Source organism: Raphanus sativus, chromosome 9 (genome assembly GCF_000801105.2).
Source record: "Raphanus sativus cultivar WK10039 chromosome 9, ASM80110v3, whole genome shotgun sequence".
In the NCBI taxonomy this organism is placed as follows: Eukaryota; Viridiplantae; Streptophyta; class Magnoliopsida; order Brassicales; family Brassicaceae; genus Raphanus; species Raphanus sativus.
This window is the reverse complement of record NC_079519.1, coordinates 31,721,618-31,736,988: the sequence shown is the minus strand read 5'-3', so window position 1 is coordinate 31,736,988 and position 15,371 is coordinate 31,721,618. Positions and strand designations below refer to the sequence as shown.

The 15,371-nt window shown below is 37.4% G+C and overlaps 3 protein-coding genes across 6 annotated transcripts; 1 reads left to right on the top strand and 2 right to left on the bottom strand.

Moving 5' to 3' along the window:
* The first annotated feature begins 3,002 nt into the window (after positions 1–3,002).
* On the top strand, positions 3,003–4,497 carry LOC108825290 (F-box protein At3g28330-like). Its single transcript, XM_018598599.2, has one exon. It carries the CDS (start codon positions 3,049–3,051, stop codon positions 4,321–4,323), a length of 1,275 nt encoding a protein of 424 aa, XP_018454101.1. The 5' UTR covers positions 3,003–3,048; the 3' UTR covers positions 4,324–4,497.
* A 64-nt stretch (positions 4,498–4,561) lies between these two features.
* LOC108828661 (scarecrow-like transcription factor PAT1) lies at positions 4,562–7,188 on the bottom strand. Of its 3 annotated transcripts, none has more exons than XM_018602409.2 (3): positions 7,006–7,188; positions 5,505–6,567; positions 4,562–5,215 (listed from the first exon to the last, which is right to left on the bottom strand). In XM_018602409.2, exons 2-3 carry the CDS (start codon positions 6,539–6,541, stop codon positions 4,765–4,767), a joined length of 1,488 nt encoding a protein of 495 aa, XP_018457911.1. In that variant the 5' UTR covers positions 6,542–6,567; positions 7,006–7,188; the 3' UTR covers positions 4,562–4,764. The 3 variants fall into 3 exon arrangements, with proteins under 3 accessions (XP_018457911.1, XP_018457910.1, XP_056851061.1); XM_018602408.2 differs by having other exon boundaries at positions 6,818–7,187; XM_056995081.1 differs by lacking the exon at positions 7,006–7,188 and having other exon boundaries at positions 5,505–6,777.
* A 2,968-nt stretch (positions 7,189–10,156) lies between these two features.
* Positions 10,157–13,072, bottom strand: LOC108828047 (protein OBERON 2). 2 transcript variants are annotated; one of them, XM_018601595.2, is made up of 3 exons: positions 12,921–13,072; positions 11,245–12,401; positions 10,157–10,884 (listed from the first exon to the last, which is right to left on the bottom strand). In XM_018601595.2, the coding sequence occupies exons 2-3, from the start codon at positions 12,371–12,373 to the stop codon at positions 10,259–10,261; spliced, it is 1,755 nt and encodes a 584-aa protein (XP_018457097.1). In that variant the 5' UTR covers positions 12,374–12,401; positions 12,921–13,072; the 3' UTR covers positions 10,157–10,258. The 2 variants fall into 2 exon arrangements, with proteins under 2 accessions (XP_018457097.1, XP_018457098.1); XM_018601596.2 differs by having other exon boundaries at positions 11,245–12,398; positions 12,921–13,059.
* Positions 13,073–15,371: the final 2,299 nt, after the last annotated feature.

Genomic DNA, 15,371 nt, shown 5'->3' with positions numbered 1-15,371 from the left:
AACTCGGCCTCTTGTTCATGGTCGCTCATGTACAGATCTAACGTAGACCCAGAGCTGGTGGGTCACTACAATTGCGACACATGGGGATTTAAACGACCATTGGGCTATTTCTTCAACTCTTTCCTAACCGACATGAACCTGCAGCAGGATCACAGATACCGACAAGTAAGTATCCAGGCTTACTCCGATGCTGGGTTGATTTTGATCGAGAGAAAGTCAACCTTCACGGAGAAGAGAGTCCTCTACGTGGCAAACCCTGTTTCACAGGAATGCGTAGAAATATTCTTTATTGATCCTCTTCCTAGAGAGTTTGGAAGGGTTGAATGTTCGTGGGAATGGGGACTTGTCACACGAACTGAGCACGGCCACCTTTTGGGTTACAAAGTAATTCTCGTTGATTATTCCTGGGGAAATGATAAGATAAACCGTCTTATATATTCATCTGAGACCGACTTCTCGAAACTTCCCACCATCCTTTTCCCAAACTTACTAGGAATTTGATTAGCTTGAACGGTAATCTTCACTGGATCGCCCGGAACAATGACTATAATGAAGTTGTATTATCCGCAGATTTCTTCGCTACTAGCACGACGGGTTCTGATCGATGCCGTGTTACACCTTTCCCTGACGTGGGAAAAACTACCAAATTCAGAAGAGGTTACACACCTTGTCAAGGGTTTCTCCACTATATGAACATAGTGGATGGAAGCAAGTTATGTCTATATATGGAGGCTACAGAGCGAGGAGGGATGGGAACTAATATATAGCTGAAATCTCAGCGGGTTTTACTTTGACTGGTTTAGACTATTTACCGCTGATGATAAACCCTCTAGATGCGAAAACAGCCTTCTTTTGGAGCAAGAAACGACAACGCTTGCTATATTTTAACTTACTCAACGGTGAGTATGTGATCCACAAACAGATGAAAGGTACAAGTAACGGTCAGACAAACATACCTTCTTCTCCCGTTAGCAACCACCCGGGAGCAAGGATTTATCTGAAAATCTCGAGAGATATGTATTACACCATCGAACAATCATACCTTGTCCCGTTCGTTCTCCCACAATGGCTGCATCGGATCCCGCAGAGCACGGTGCGTATTAAACAGCCAACAACAACAATCAACAAAAGACCATTCACTATTCAAGAGAAAGGCAAGGTCAAAGCCGTTTGTGTTTACAAAGAGAAGCCAGACAAATCTCAACAGAAGCCCAACATGTTAAAGGATATTCCCTCCAAAAATAGAACACATGGAAAAGTAGGGACGGCAATTCATACTGATGCAATCAAGCTGTCAAATCCATTTGAAGCCCTTGATGATGATTTGCCTGAGTGATTCATGATTACTAGCTCTGTCTATCTATTAGTGTTTGATTTTTGCTCCACTAGAGTCACCACTTTGGGAGATGAATCTCTTCACCATTCTCAGTAACGTAACTGGTCCCTGCAATGAACACACAAGAATCATCATACATCATGTTTTTTTTAATAACAATTGTATAAATAATGAGCTGTTACAAAAAAAAAAAAGAGCTGTATGTAGGGGTGATTCTCGCGGTGCTCATGCTTTCCTCTGACATATGATGTTATATAAGTTTAATTCTTTATTTCAAGCAAAAAAAAAAGGGTTTGATTCTTTGTCTCACCTCTCCATGTTATAGTAATCCATTGTCTCCATGAACCTTGGGAAGAAGCGGCTGCGTCTGTTGTTTGATTCTTTCTCCACTAATCACCACTTTGGTACATAAGCTGCATCAATCGAGCTGCATAAGCACATAACTAAATAACCTAGCGTGTATACGACTTTCAATGGATTGCAAAAAAAAAATGTTTGATCTTTTGATCTTCCTATAGACTATGGAACTGATTTGGATGCGTCTAGATGGTGATTTTCGGTGCTCATGCTTTTTGTCTTACATATGAGAAAGCACAAATGCATAGTTGGACGGGACTCCAAGGTTATTAGGTTTAACCTCGGATGCTGACACTAACACTGAGTTGAACTAATCAGATGGAACATTGAACTTCTAAGCAAGCTTAGCGAGTCTGTTTCCGATAATGCTTATCCCACCTCCACGAGACTACCGCTGGTCATTTTAAGATCTAAATACCGATTAGGGGTTTCATATGTCTGTACTTTTATAAAATATATTGCTCAAGTCAACTATAAAAAAACAGGTACGCACATGCACAAATGTATTTTTATCATCAGGTCTTGCTGTTTCTGGGTTCAAGTATGTGCTCATACAAAACGATTTAACCGTATTTCAAGATATGTTGTGTCTTAAAATGGTTTCTAGTTGTAGAAATGAAATGAGCGACCGAAATTGTATACATGTAAAACACTTCATCTGAGTGCACAATATAGAAAGTTATTTGCTTCTTTCTAGATATTTAATTAGATAATTCAGTGAACCTTTGCCAGATCTGAGATTTTTGAAACTTAGATAGAGATTTCATTAAAAACCTTAATAATTTTTTAATATAATTTTAGGAGTTTATACCTATATAAAAACCTTCAAAAATTTGGAGATCAAAGTCAATGTTTATTATATTATTAATGATTGTAGTATTTAAAATCATGTTTATATAATTTACCATTAAAATTGAATATGCAATTTAACATATTAGTATTAATGAAAGATTCCATAAATCTATTAATATGTAATTTAATATATTAACATTAATAAAATATCCAGGAGAGGGTCTATACATGGGTTGTACCTCCGCCGAGAGTTAGGCTTGTGTCATCATTGACCCGGGTTTAACCTTTTTCTTTTTCAAAAAAAAAACATTAATAAAATAATCCTTAAATCTCTTCTATAATTGAGAAGATATTTAAACATAAATTTTGTAATTTTGTTATATCTTAAAATAATCCTTAAATCTCTTCTATAATTGAGAAGACATTTAAACATAAATTTTGTAATTATGTTATATCTTAAAAATTAAAATATTCCGATAGGTGAGATGATGCCCTATATAAGATCAAATTACAGAGAAAAACCCTAATAGTAAAGGTGCAACTGAAACAGAGAAAAGAGGAAGATGGAATACTTGACAGAGGATCTATGGACGATGGTACTTGCGAGATTACCGATTAAGATCTTCACATGTTTCAAACTTGTTTGCAAGCAGTGGAAATCAATCGTAGAGTCAACGTTTTTCCGGGATCTTTTTATATTCGTCCACCGAAGCTCACCCTCTTCTTCTTCATGGTCGGTCATGTGCATCTATTGTAGTATTACTCCAGAGATGGTGGGTCACTACCAATGCGATACATGGGGACTTAAGCGATCTTTGGGCTCTTTCATCGAGTCTTTCCTGACCGAAAAGAACCAGAAGCGCATATACGGACGAGCCAAACTCGAGGCTTACTCCGATGTTGGTTTGATCTTAATCCATAAAGAGTCAACCTTCACGGAGAAGAGAGTCCTCTACGTGGCTAACCCTGTTTCACGGGAATGCGTAGAAATCATTCTTGATGCTCTTCCTATAGAGTTTGAAACGAATGAAAGTCGCTGGGAATGGGGACTTGTCACACGAGCCGAGAACGGCCACCTTTCCGGTTACAAGGTTGTCAGCTTTGAGATGTACAAGTGGGGCCATGAGAGGTTAAGTTGTCTTATATATTCATCTGAGACAGGCTTGTGGACTCTCGAAACTGTACATCTTCCTGACCCTTTCTTCTATGATTTTCTTGGGTATCCTATTAGCTTGAACGGTAATCTTCACTGGATTGACCGGAACAATGACGATCAAGAAGTTGTATTATCCATAGATTTCTACGCTTCTAGCACGACGGGTCCTGATCAATGCCGTGTTACACCTTTCCCTGACTTGGAGAAAATTAGGAAATTCACAAGAACTTGCACACCTTGTCAAGGGTTTCTCATGTATATGAACATAGTGGATGGAAGCAACTTATGTTTGTGGAGGCTACAGAGCGAGGGATGGCAACTAATATCTGAAATCTCCCCAGGTTTTACCTTGACCGGTCTCGACTATTTACCTCTGGTGATAAACCCTTTAGATGCGAAAACAGCCTACTTTTGGAGCAAGAAACAACAACGCTTGCTATCTATTAACTTACACAACGGCAAGTTTGTGTTCCACCGTCAGTGTGAAGGTAGAAGCGACGGTCCCATTATGATTCCAGTTAACGACCCGGAAGCTATGATTTCCCTCAATAGGTGGATAGAAAACCCATTCATCATCAGACGAACACACTACTTTATCCCGTTCGTTCTCCCACAATGGCTGCATCGGATCCCAAACACGGTGAGTATTAAAGAGCCAACAACAACTGCAACACTACGTTGATGAGCAGTGACTCCAATCCGTACTGATGGATCACTAGAAGTCTAGAACTTACGTCCTTTTTTATATATTTAAAATGAGATTATTGTTAGTCTTTTGAAAAACTTTGTTAGTAATAATAATGGTGAGAATATCTGATTTAAAGATTTTTTAATGCGGATGGCATCAGTGTTAAATTCTCAATATGTATATAGTTTTTATATGTGGCCTCCAAGCCATACCAAAATATATGCATGGATCATGATGATGTTTTGAAATCTTAATTCTTTAAAATCTAATAAACCTTAGAGCCGGTCCTCATTGTTGTTCATCTCCGCTGGTCTCTAATACTAGACATAAGAACCTCTAATGTTTTGATGATTCAAATGAGCAACTAAATTTGCCTACAAGTAGAAACACTTTTAACTGAAAGTACAATATACGTATATGTGTTCGTTCTTCACGTCATTTCCATGCACATGAGGCGACCAAATCTCGTTTCATCCAACCAAGATACAAGGCTCCATCTCTTTCTTCAAGCCTATACTTGTCCGAATAGTTCCTGAGCAGAGTTCTAATAGTGGAATTCACCAGGGGACTCAACGGGTAAGGAGTGAAACCCGCCATACCAAACCGTGACCTCCATTTCCCTAGGAGCTCGTGCCGCTCCACCCGATCAGCTCCTTCGCATGCGATGATGTTCACGACATCTCTCGCTAGACAATGCTGCTCCACACTGATCCTCTGCTTGTGATTCCTTGGAAGCGTCACATCAATAGACTCGAACATAGCGTCATAGTAGTCCATCGTCTCCATGAACCTTGGGAAGAAAGCAGCCGTGTTTGTGTTTGCTTCTTGCTCAACTAGAGTCACAACTTTGGGAGACAAGCTCTTCACCATTCTCAGTAACCGGTCCCTGCAAGAATGTACATACTCAGTCAAGGCACAAACAGTGTGACCGTCCAGGATCCAATCTCGTGCTCCATCATTTTTGATGGCTTGAAGTTTTTTAAATATATGTATTATTTATACAAAAAGTTAATAAAAAGGTCTAAACTGTTCTCAACATAAATTTTATTAAAAATAATTTAAAATATTCTTTTGAAAACATTTAATAAAAACTTTAAATAAATATTAATACATTTAATAAAAAACTTTAAAAATAAATATTATGTTCTTAAACAAGTTTAAAAAAAAAACTGTACCGGTGATTCTCGGTGCTCACGCTCTCATCAGGCATATGATGAAGCACAAAGGCAAAGTTAACGGCTAGAGCTTCCCCTGGACGGACTCCAAGGTTGTTAGGTTTAACTTCAGACACTGACACCGACACCGAGTTGAACTCAAACGGAACATTGAACTTCTTAGCAAGCCTAGCGAGTCTGTTTCCCACAATGCTCAACCCACCTCCACGAGCATACGCTGATGTCATATCGTCAATACCCGTTATACGTATCCAAGGAGGCCCACCGGGCCTCTCCGCAAAAGCCTGGATAAGAGTAACCCATTGACTCCCTTGACCGATTTGGAAATCGATAATATGAACTCTGTTTTCATTCTTCACGGCTTCAGCAATTGCACCGTTTGCTGACATGTATCCGAACTTGAAGTAAGGACAAACCTCGTAGAGGACGTGCATGTAGGAGAGAAGCTCGTTGCTCGCGGGTTCAGGGCATCTATTAAGTGATTTGTATATGGAGCTACCTGATGAAGCTAGCCGAGCCACTAGGCCTTCTAGTAAGTAAGCTCCCAACCGTTGGATAGGCTCGCCGGAAACAGAAACCATCAGACGTAGCTTCTCCATCATCGAATTCGCCATCATGAGATCGTTTTCAGACATGGCTTTTGCACATGAGACGAGATCAGCTCTTAGGTCACGTCTTGAGACGGCCTCTAGAGTTGATCTCCAGCTATTAGTCTCTTGAGATGACGTTGACGCAAAGGAATCGTTGTAATAGAGGGGTAAGTCCGAGGAGTCTGGTCCCATCATCGCCGTTTCCAGTTCCTTTATCTTGTCATTAAAATCGTCCGTCACACAAGAGGCGGATGTATCCTCATATCCGGAGTTGTTGTTGTTGTTGTTTGATACCAAAACGGTAGAGTCAGGTGATGATGATGGCTCGAGCATGCAATACCGTTTACGAGAGTTGTTAACCGGTACGTACCTAAGCTTACCAACAGAGTTGGACTCAGAAGGAGGCAAAGGGTAAGCCTCAACCTCTTGTCTTGGATGCTTGTACATTTTGTTAATTCACAGAATAAAATGATCTGCACAATTACAAGTAGAAACACAAACCATCATCCAAGAAGCTATAGCTCATATTTCAAGACTTGAATTGTCTTAACATATAGTTTTGTAACACATAACCACAAGTTCTCTCTATTTGCAAAGGAACCCAATAAGGAAAAAAAATGAAATTCAATTAACTGAAGAATATCTAATAAGCCAATCAAATCTACTAAAAAGTTCTGTATAGAAAACAGAGATCAAGAACTCAACAGAGCAGCAAATTCATACCTTTTTGGTCGGTGGCTAGATTACTTGAGCAGACAGTATCAAGACAGAGAGAGAGAGAGAGAGAGAGAGAGAGAGAGAGAGAGAGAGAGAGAGGGGGGGGGGGGTTTATGATCTTATGTGTGCCAGAGGAATTCAAGATCAAATAGAATTGCTGTGAAGAAAAAAAATATAATCTTAGTAGTACCCACCTGACTCTTCTGAGATGAAACAGCACCTTAAAGTTAGTGAATCTTATAACAGAGCCAAGGAGCAAGAAGAGAGATAAAGTTGTCGGAGACAAGGAACATGTGACTTAAAAACAGAAGCCACTCTTCTTACCAGAGAGAGAGAGAGAGAGAGAGAGAGAGAGAGAGAGGAATCTCAATCAGGCGTGTTATTAACCGATTATACCACTCAAACATGTCTTGACCACCACCACATCAAATAATATTTAAGATACATGTCCCCAGTCCAATATTTGTCTCAATCCGTTTTTTTCAACTTTTCAGTCATTTCGAATCTATATCATAAGGAAAATGTATGAAATTATATAATTAGTTTTAATTCAAGAATATATAGACAAGAGGAAAAAACAAAACAAGAGGGGAATAACATAGTCCATAGAAAATCAAAGTCATAGCATCTTGACCGCGTAGAGAAAGATTACAATGTTAGAATTCAAATGATGTGATTCCATGCCACAGACGACTGTTGAAAACACAGCTATGTTGATTTTGATTGCTTTTCAAGCCTCTGTAATTAGTTTGAAGTTTGAATTCAAAAAATAATAATAAGTTCAAAGTTTCCTAATTAGTTTTTGTTTTGATTTTAGGACCACATTTTGATGAGCGAACAGAAGCATTCGAACAGAACCGATATATCTTTGGTCGGAAACATGTTGGAGCATAAGGAAAAATACAAAAAAAAAAAAAAAAAAAAAAAACTAGTAGTGTAAAGTGGTCAAATAGGAAGGTGAACAAAAACAAATTAAGCTAACTTTGGAAAAAAGCGAAGAGAGAGAGAAAGCGATAGAGAGAGAAAGCGATTGAGATCTGTAAATCCGGCCGACGGCGAGGGCTTTCACAGCCGCCGTCGGTCCGGCCTTTGATCTACACCAACCTCCAGTCTCCGTAAGCTTCCGTAAGTCTCCGGCGTCGCTCCAATCTCGCGGTGGGCGTGCGGCTTTTGCTTCCGGCGTCGCATCCTTCAAGCGGTGGGCGTTCGGCTCCTGTCTCCGGCGTGGCTCCTTTCCGTTAAAGGAGAACGGCCGGCTCTAGCGTTTTGCGTCGTCTAGCCCTACTTAGTTAACGGCGGTTTGTTTTAGGGTTTTTATTTTCTTTTCGGTTTATAGATCTGTGTTGTTTGGGTTGTTCGATGGCTTTGGGTGGTTTGAGATCTCGAGAAACCCTCGATGAAGCTCTCCGCGAAAGTTCAGATGAAGCAAGTTGATTGTAGCTACGGCCTCCGGCGTTTTCAGCGAACAAGATCAGGCGTGCGCCGTCGAACAAGTGGTTCCGGCGCGGCGGTTTAACGGTGAGGCGTAGTGGTGTTGATCGGGATGGCGAGGGCGTGACGCGTGTCTCCGCGATGCGGGAGATCGAAACGCGTGGACGACTCGCCTCGATTATGTCGGTCGGAGTGTGGGCCTGGTTTGTTTGGGCCTAACTGCCACCTTGGTTTGCTTGTAATTTTGGGCCCATTTGTTTCTTGGGCTTTCGGGATTTAGAGTTGTAATAGTTTCTGGGCCTATGGGCCTTTAATACAACTTTGACGGAAAAAAAAAAAAAAAAGTGGTCAAATATGAACAGCCATTGTTCAAAAAAAAAAAAAGAACAGCCATTGTATATTTAACTTAAAGCATTATTTACTTCTGAGAATTTTTGTAAACTAAACATTTTTTTTATAAACTAAATATTTAAGCTGAAAATAATTGATTGATAATCTTTTATAGAATCAACAAATGACATGATGGTATTTTCATAAATAAATTGTAGGTTATGAACTTATGAATGAAACTAACATATTAAACCGAAAAAATAAAATTGAATTACTCCAATCCTTTTCTTTCTTTTTTTTTTTTGGAATAGTAAGTCAGAATGTCAGATAGGGGTAGATTCACTTTTGCAAAGCAACAAGATATAATTGAATTAGAATCCCAAGCAGTAAGAAATTTATAGAGGATTAGCTTTCTTTTTCACCTTTATTCTCTCTTTGTTAAGTGAACTGAATGGTGTGTCATTTTGACCCCACAACAAAACCCCCTTGCTGTTCCTTATTCTTTTCGTTTTAACACATGTCCCACTATAATATGGAGATATCACTTAATAAAAAAAAAGATATGAAATGTGTTTAAAACTTATATACATCTAATCTGTCTTTTTGTAACTTCATACAAAGAAGGATCCATGGACAATCTGTGTGATGTGAATCTGTATGTACATGACTTGTAAACCAAAAGAAAATCTAATTTAACTCTTCTTGCATTCCTTGTTCTTTTCATGGCTTAATTCTATTAACCGCGTCTTCAACTACTTTCACGCCATCTCCAACCAAATGCAGAAATTTCTGCAGTCCTCCTAACCCCCTATTAATGGAAATAACACATGTAGTTCTCAAATTAGAAATAACGAAAATATATGCACCAATTTAATTGTCATAACATAATTGCCTTTCTTTAACTCAAAGACACCGTGGGATGCTTAATAAATTGAATATCCACACAGAAGATAGCAAATTATGAAAATGATCAAGCATCCCTTGATGTTTTTAAGTTATATCAGTTAAACTATCCAAAACGTTTGTTATTTATCCAAATTTATTTACATAAAATGTTTTAAAAGAAAATTACTGCCGGTTTAACCACTTTTTTAATCATCTATATTGCCGTAAAAGTGCAAATGTTCAAATATTTTAATCTTGCTAGATAAAGGATAAAAAGTATGATTCAATGAGTGAGCCATTTTATGTATTAGATATTTAAACTGAAAGGTGTTCCCCTAGTTCACAACCCAAGAGAGTATGCATAAACTTTTGGTTTCTCGCTTCGAGTACAAACAGGAATGATGGTTCCTGGCACCCGAGCATATGTGAACAAGCTTACCACATATGTGAACAATCACAAATAGACACTTGTTTTCAAAGTCAAGTTAAGAACAAAATAAATTCGAGCATGGCTGGATAGCTGAGTTATAATTAATATGGTATTGAATGAACCATTAAGTTGTTTGTTTTAAGCAATCTCTTCTTCAGCTCAAAGCCAAATCAAGAGTTGTAGACAAGACATAAAGTCTTGTGTTTCTACAAACAAAGTCTCTTTGCGTTTCACAAATCACCTGATCAACTAATAAAGAAACCACACAATAGAATAACAAGTTGATAGAGTTATTAACGCTAAAAACATTCGGTTTACAAAGAGTTTTATAGGATATGAAAACTATTATATATAAAAAGGGAAGAGAAGCATCAAGGGTTGGATCTGAACGGATGGCGCTCATTTGACTGAGGATCTACCTTAGGCGAGAGATTGTACCCTTGAAGCAGATCACGTATCTTTGAGTACATCAACACCTGCGACGCATCTCCTCCACCACCACTGCTCTGTGACGCTGCAGCAACCCTCGAGCTCTCCTGCAGCTTAATCTTCTCAAACAGATACTGCTTCTCCGCCTCAGCCTCGCTCATCCTCTGCTTCAGATAGTTACTCGCGTACTCCTCCTCGGACTTGTCCGTTTTCGCCAACATAATCCTCTGCAGCCTCTCGCCTTCCCGCTTTGCCTCGTTGGCTTTAAGCTGGAACATGTCCGCCTCCGCTTGCTTCAGCCTCACGATCCTCTCCAGCTCGTCTATCTGAAGCTTCTTCCTCTGCCTCTCTGCTTTCAGCTCCGCCACTTCTTTGGCTTTGTCTTCCAGCTCTCTGTCGCACGTCTCGAGAGCCATCCGTGCCTTCTTGAACATTCTCATCTTCTCCTCGGACACTACTTCCATCTTCCTCAGTGTCTCCTGCACAACTTCGGCGATTCGGGTGCATGCATCTTGAGGTGCTATCAGACTTCCATTTTCAAAGCTCTTACCAGAGTCTAACTCGATCTCTTCAATGACATGGACATAACATAGAAAGTGTTAAGACTAAACACATACTCCCTCCGTTCTTAAAAGATTCATGTTTTGGAAAAATATTTTGTTTCAAAAAATGTATATTTTATGTTTTGTATGAAAAAGATTGCAAACTTTAAGAAAAATAATTTGTTTTATTGAAAATTAAAAATTAAAAATTAAGAAAACGACAAATTTATTATAGTGATTTAATGCGTTTTTAAAATATATGTAGAAACACTAAAAAGTCTATCTTTTAAAAATAGAATGGAGGAAGTAATATGTAATATTACCTCTCACACAATGGTCATGGTCACAAAGTAATGTTTATACATAAATAAAGTGCATACACTAACCTTGGAAGAACATTAATATCAGTTTAGCAGCTGTTGTCTCAGCCAAGCCACCTTTAATCTTATCCATAAGCTCCTCACACTTCCAGAACAGTTTCCTACCTCTTTGATCCTCACTTCCTCTGAAGATCCTACTAACAAAGTCAAGCTCCTTCACCAAAGACTCCCTATCCCAGTTCGGTGCACAGTGCTGAAACACATCTTTAACAAACCCCAGCAGCTCAGAAGCGTGATTACACGCCCTGCACTTGAACAACATCTCACCCGGACCCGTGGTGATCTGTCCATCTCTTATAGCACAATCCGTGTGAGTCCAGTGGGAACACGAGTCGCATCCGATCCAACGGCAGGTGTTCACAGAAAAGTCAAACTTGTTGCAGATCACACACATGCAAAGGCTACAGAACCCTTTCCTGTTGGCGCATACGTCGCAGCGGCAATCATCAGCCGGTAGCTGGCTTTGGCAGGGTATGTTTCTGCACCTCTTGTACAAGAAAATCTCCACGAGAGATGACTGTGACAGAGTTATGTTGGGGTGCAAGAACGCTTGGATACCTGTGTTGATCGCTACAAGGATCTCGAGCTGCGCACGGTGAGCTCTAACAAGCGTCGTCGCAGAGTTCAGATCGGATCTGCTCTGAACAAGCTTCTGCAAGAACGCGAACTCCTCGGCGCTGTGCGCTGCGTTTCCCTCGAGTACAGACTTCAGACCACTCTTCAACTCCTCGAGAAACTCGTCAGGCAACCTGTGCATCCTCTCGGCGACTGTTTCGACTCTTTCTCTAGCTATGTCCCGGACAGATACTCTATCTGCGCTAGAGACACGGTGCATCACTGGTTGTTGTTGTTGTTGTTGTTGTTGCTGCTCCTGAGAGGAGGAATCAGGCTCGGTCTTTTGTCTCACCACCGGCGACTTCTTCGCCGTAGCGGGATCAGCGAGTGGCCACGTCTCTTGAGAGCTGGCGCTCTCGGCTGGAGACTCGCGGACGGTGTCGGAGTTGTTGTTAGAACGTGGCTCATGGCCATCGTGTGAGACCAGCGAAAGAGTTGTTTCTAGACCTCCTCCGGTTCGGAGCTGCTGACGTGGAGGTAACATTTGGTGAGGATGATTGGAGCCGGATGATGTGCCCATCCACAACAAAGTTTCAAGAGGCTTGCTGCTGCATCAAAAGAAAAAAAAAAAAACCTAGAATCATCATCTCAAAAGTAAATAAATGTAACTAAAGACACATTTTACCTAGTTTAGCTCTGAAAAATTGACTTTAACCCAAATTATTAGTCAAAATCCCTAGAAAAATCCCAGTAAATTTTTTTTTTCTAAAAAGACAAAAGCACGTTCCGGTGTCGTTAAGACAACCAGATCAAGAGTAATGTTCTCTCTATAGCATTTCATTACAAGACACGTTAACATCAAATAACACGCAGACCTATTATGATTAAACAAATCCGAAACGAAAAAGACGGAGAATCTTACAGATTCATAACAAATATAGATAAAATATCAAGATTAGATAGTGTATATACAACTTAATCGTCACTAGAAATCGATTGATCTAGCATCGGATTTTCAAACAATCATCGAGTTTCAACAACTCGATCAGGAAAGCTTATCTTCGTTTTTACTCAAATCGGAAAACAGGTAAAATAGATCCGAGCATAACAAAGGGGGAATGACTCACCGGAACGGACGGCGGGAGATGAAGCCGAGGAACGAAGGGGGGAGGAGAGTGCGAGCAAAGACAACCTGTAAGGAGAAGAATAATTTACTTTTTAAATTTTTTTTTAAGGATAAAAATAAATAATAGAGAAGAATGTTGGGGGTGTTTGACTGAAATAGTTGAAAGTTCTAACTTCTCTCCATACAGCTGCCGGTTTCTTACTATGTAAAGGTCACCGAACCAGCCGGTGATCTCTGTGTCTTGTTGACTTTTGACTTCAGTCTTTTTCCTAAATTTTCTTACACTGACTCCATTGACCCACCAACAAAGATTTCGTTCTGAAGTTAATACAATACTCATGTTGCTAAAAAAAAGGGTTAATACAATACACTCAAAAAGTATATATTAGAGTTTTTCAAAAAACATTTTAAGGAAAAATTCAGATTTTACTTATAAATTCTTTATATAATTAACTGTTTTCACAATTTTTATCTAATCATAATTAAATTTTCAAATTTTACAATTCATCATTAGTATCTAATAAAATATATTAAAATGTAAAAATGTATTTTTAAAATATTTTTTCTAAAACATCAATTATTTTGAGATCCAGGAAATAACCACCAGTGTTTAAACTCATTCATGCCAATAAGAGTTGTATCTATTTTTATTTTATTTCGCTTTGATTTTTTTGGGAAAATTGCATAAAAAACCTTCAAAGTGGCAATCATTTACACTTCAAACCCTGAAGTTATTTAACTAGCATATTAAACATTTAAGTTGGTTTTTGTATCACTAAAAACCTTCAACATGGCTTACTTGTTCATCAAGCCGAAAATGTGACCTGTTGACCTGTTAACATGATGACATGTCAGTTTTTTTGGTTTTATTATTAATATTTACTTATATTTAGTTACTAAAGCAATTAACAATAAATAAAAATTGAAAAATCATAGATCATTAAAAAATCGAAATATTTTTCTTTCAAATGAAAAGGATTTTATTTTATAAAAAAACAAATTTCTTCTCACATTTTTATTTTTTAAAGTAAAAAAGGTCTAAAATTTTCTAAAGAGTTAAGTGAATGCAAAATTTGATATATGTATTTAAAAATTTGTTTGAAATTATTTATTGATTTCAGAAAATTTTATTTAGAAAATATATTTTAATTACATAAATAATAAATAAAACTAAATATTTTCAAAATAAAATAAAAATATTTTTAGTAAGACATTGAGTTATTTTTTGAAAATCATACAAAATCTCGAAATTTTCTAAATTTTTCTTTTAAATCGATATCATTGTTTACTGTAAGACTTTTGACAAACTAATAATGACAATGATGGTTTTTAAATAAATATATCAAAATGGGAAGTATAAATATTTTGTTTGAAATTATTTATCAATTTATGTAAATGACAGTTTGATATATTTATCTAAAACCCAATTTTGATATATTTATTTTCAAAATAAATTTTCTGAAAATTAGAGTTAATAAATAATTTCAAACAATGTTTTTTTAAAAAAAAATTGACTTTCACTTAACTCTTTAGAAAATTTCAGAACATTTTTGAATTTAAAAATAAAAAAATTGAAAATAATTTTTTTTAGAAAAGAAATCTTTTCCATTTTTAAGAAAATATTTCAACTTTAAAAAAAAATCATTTTCTGTATTTATTGTTAGTTATATATATTAACTAAATATTTATAATTTAGATGGGTTATAATTAAATATAAGTAAATATTAATAAAAAATAAAAAACTGATACATCACCATTTTAACAGGTCAACAAGTCATCATTTTTGCTTGATGAACAAGTAAACCATATTGAAGGTTTTTAGTGATACAAAAGCCAACTTGAATGTTTGATATGCTAGTAAAATAACTTCAGGATTTAAAGTGTAAGTGAATGCCATTCTGAATGTTTTTTATGTGATTTTCCCAGATTTTTTTCTGTATGACTTCTGTTAGTAAAATTAGCACAAAGATGAATTATATGGGCCAGTATAGAGATGGAAATGTCAAAATCAAGGCAGGCTGTTTTTGTTGTTGAATGGGCCTTTAGTAGATTTTGATAGGGATTAGCAAAGAAAGTTGTATGCCTTTGTCTTTGTGGTCCATCAACTAGCTTGACCTCTTTTCACGAATCTATACTACAACAACAAAAGTACATACACAAAAATATCCACTTCTTCAAATTCCTAGCTCATCTTACTCACAATATCCTTTTCATATGAGACAATGAGTTGTTTGCTGCGTTGGACTCTAGTATGCGTATGTTTGTATATATCATCTAGTATAAAACTATTGTTGGCCAACAGGTATGTACTCATTTACAGTATAACCTCTTTAAATTAATAATCGATAGATTAATATCTCTGTAAATTAATATAATTTCATAATCCCAAATTGAGTTTTTGGTTCAATTAGTATCTCGATAAATTAATAATCTCTATAAATTAATAAAAATA

Excerpts from the sequence above, each read along its gene's own strand:
- LOC108828661 (XM_018602409.2), bottom strand. The coding sequence starts at position 6,541 with ATGTACAAGCATCCAAGACAAGAGGTTGAGGCTTACCCTTTGCCTCCT. Across the intron at positions 5,216-5,504 it reads GTGAGCACCGAGAATCACCG|GGACCGGTTACTGAGAATGG; the intron begins GTACAGTTTTTT and ends ACATTCTTGCAG.
- LOC108825290 (XM_018598599.2), top strand. The coding sequence starts at position 3,049 with ATGGAATACTTGACAGAGGATCTATGGACGATGGTACTTGCGAGATTA.
- LOC108828047 (XM_018601595.2), bottom strand. The coding sequence starts at position 12,373 with ATGGGCACATCATCCGGCTCCAATCATCCTCACCAAATGTTACCTCCA. Across the intron at positions 10,885-11,244 it reads GATATTAATGTTCTTCCAAG|AGATCGAGTTAGACTCTGGT; the intron begins GTTAGTGTATGC and ends ATGTCATTGAAG.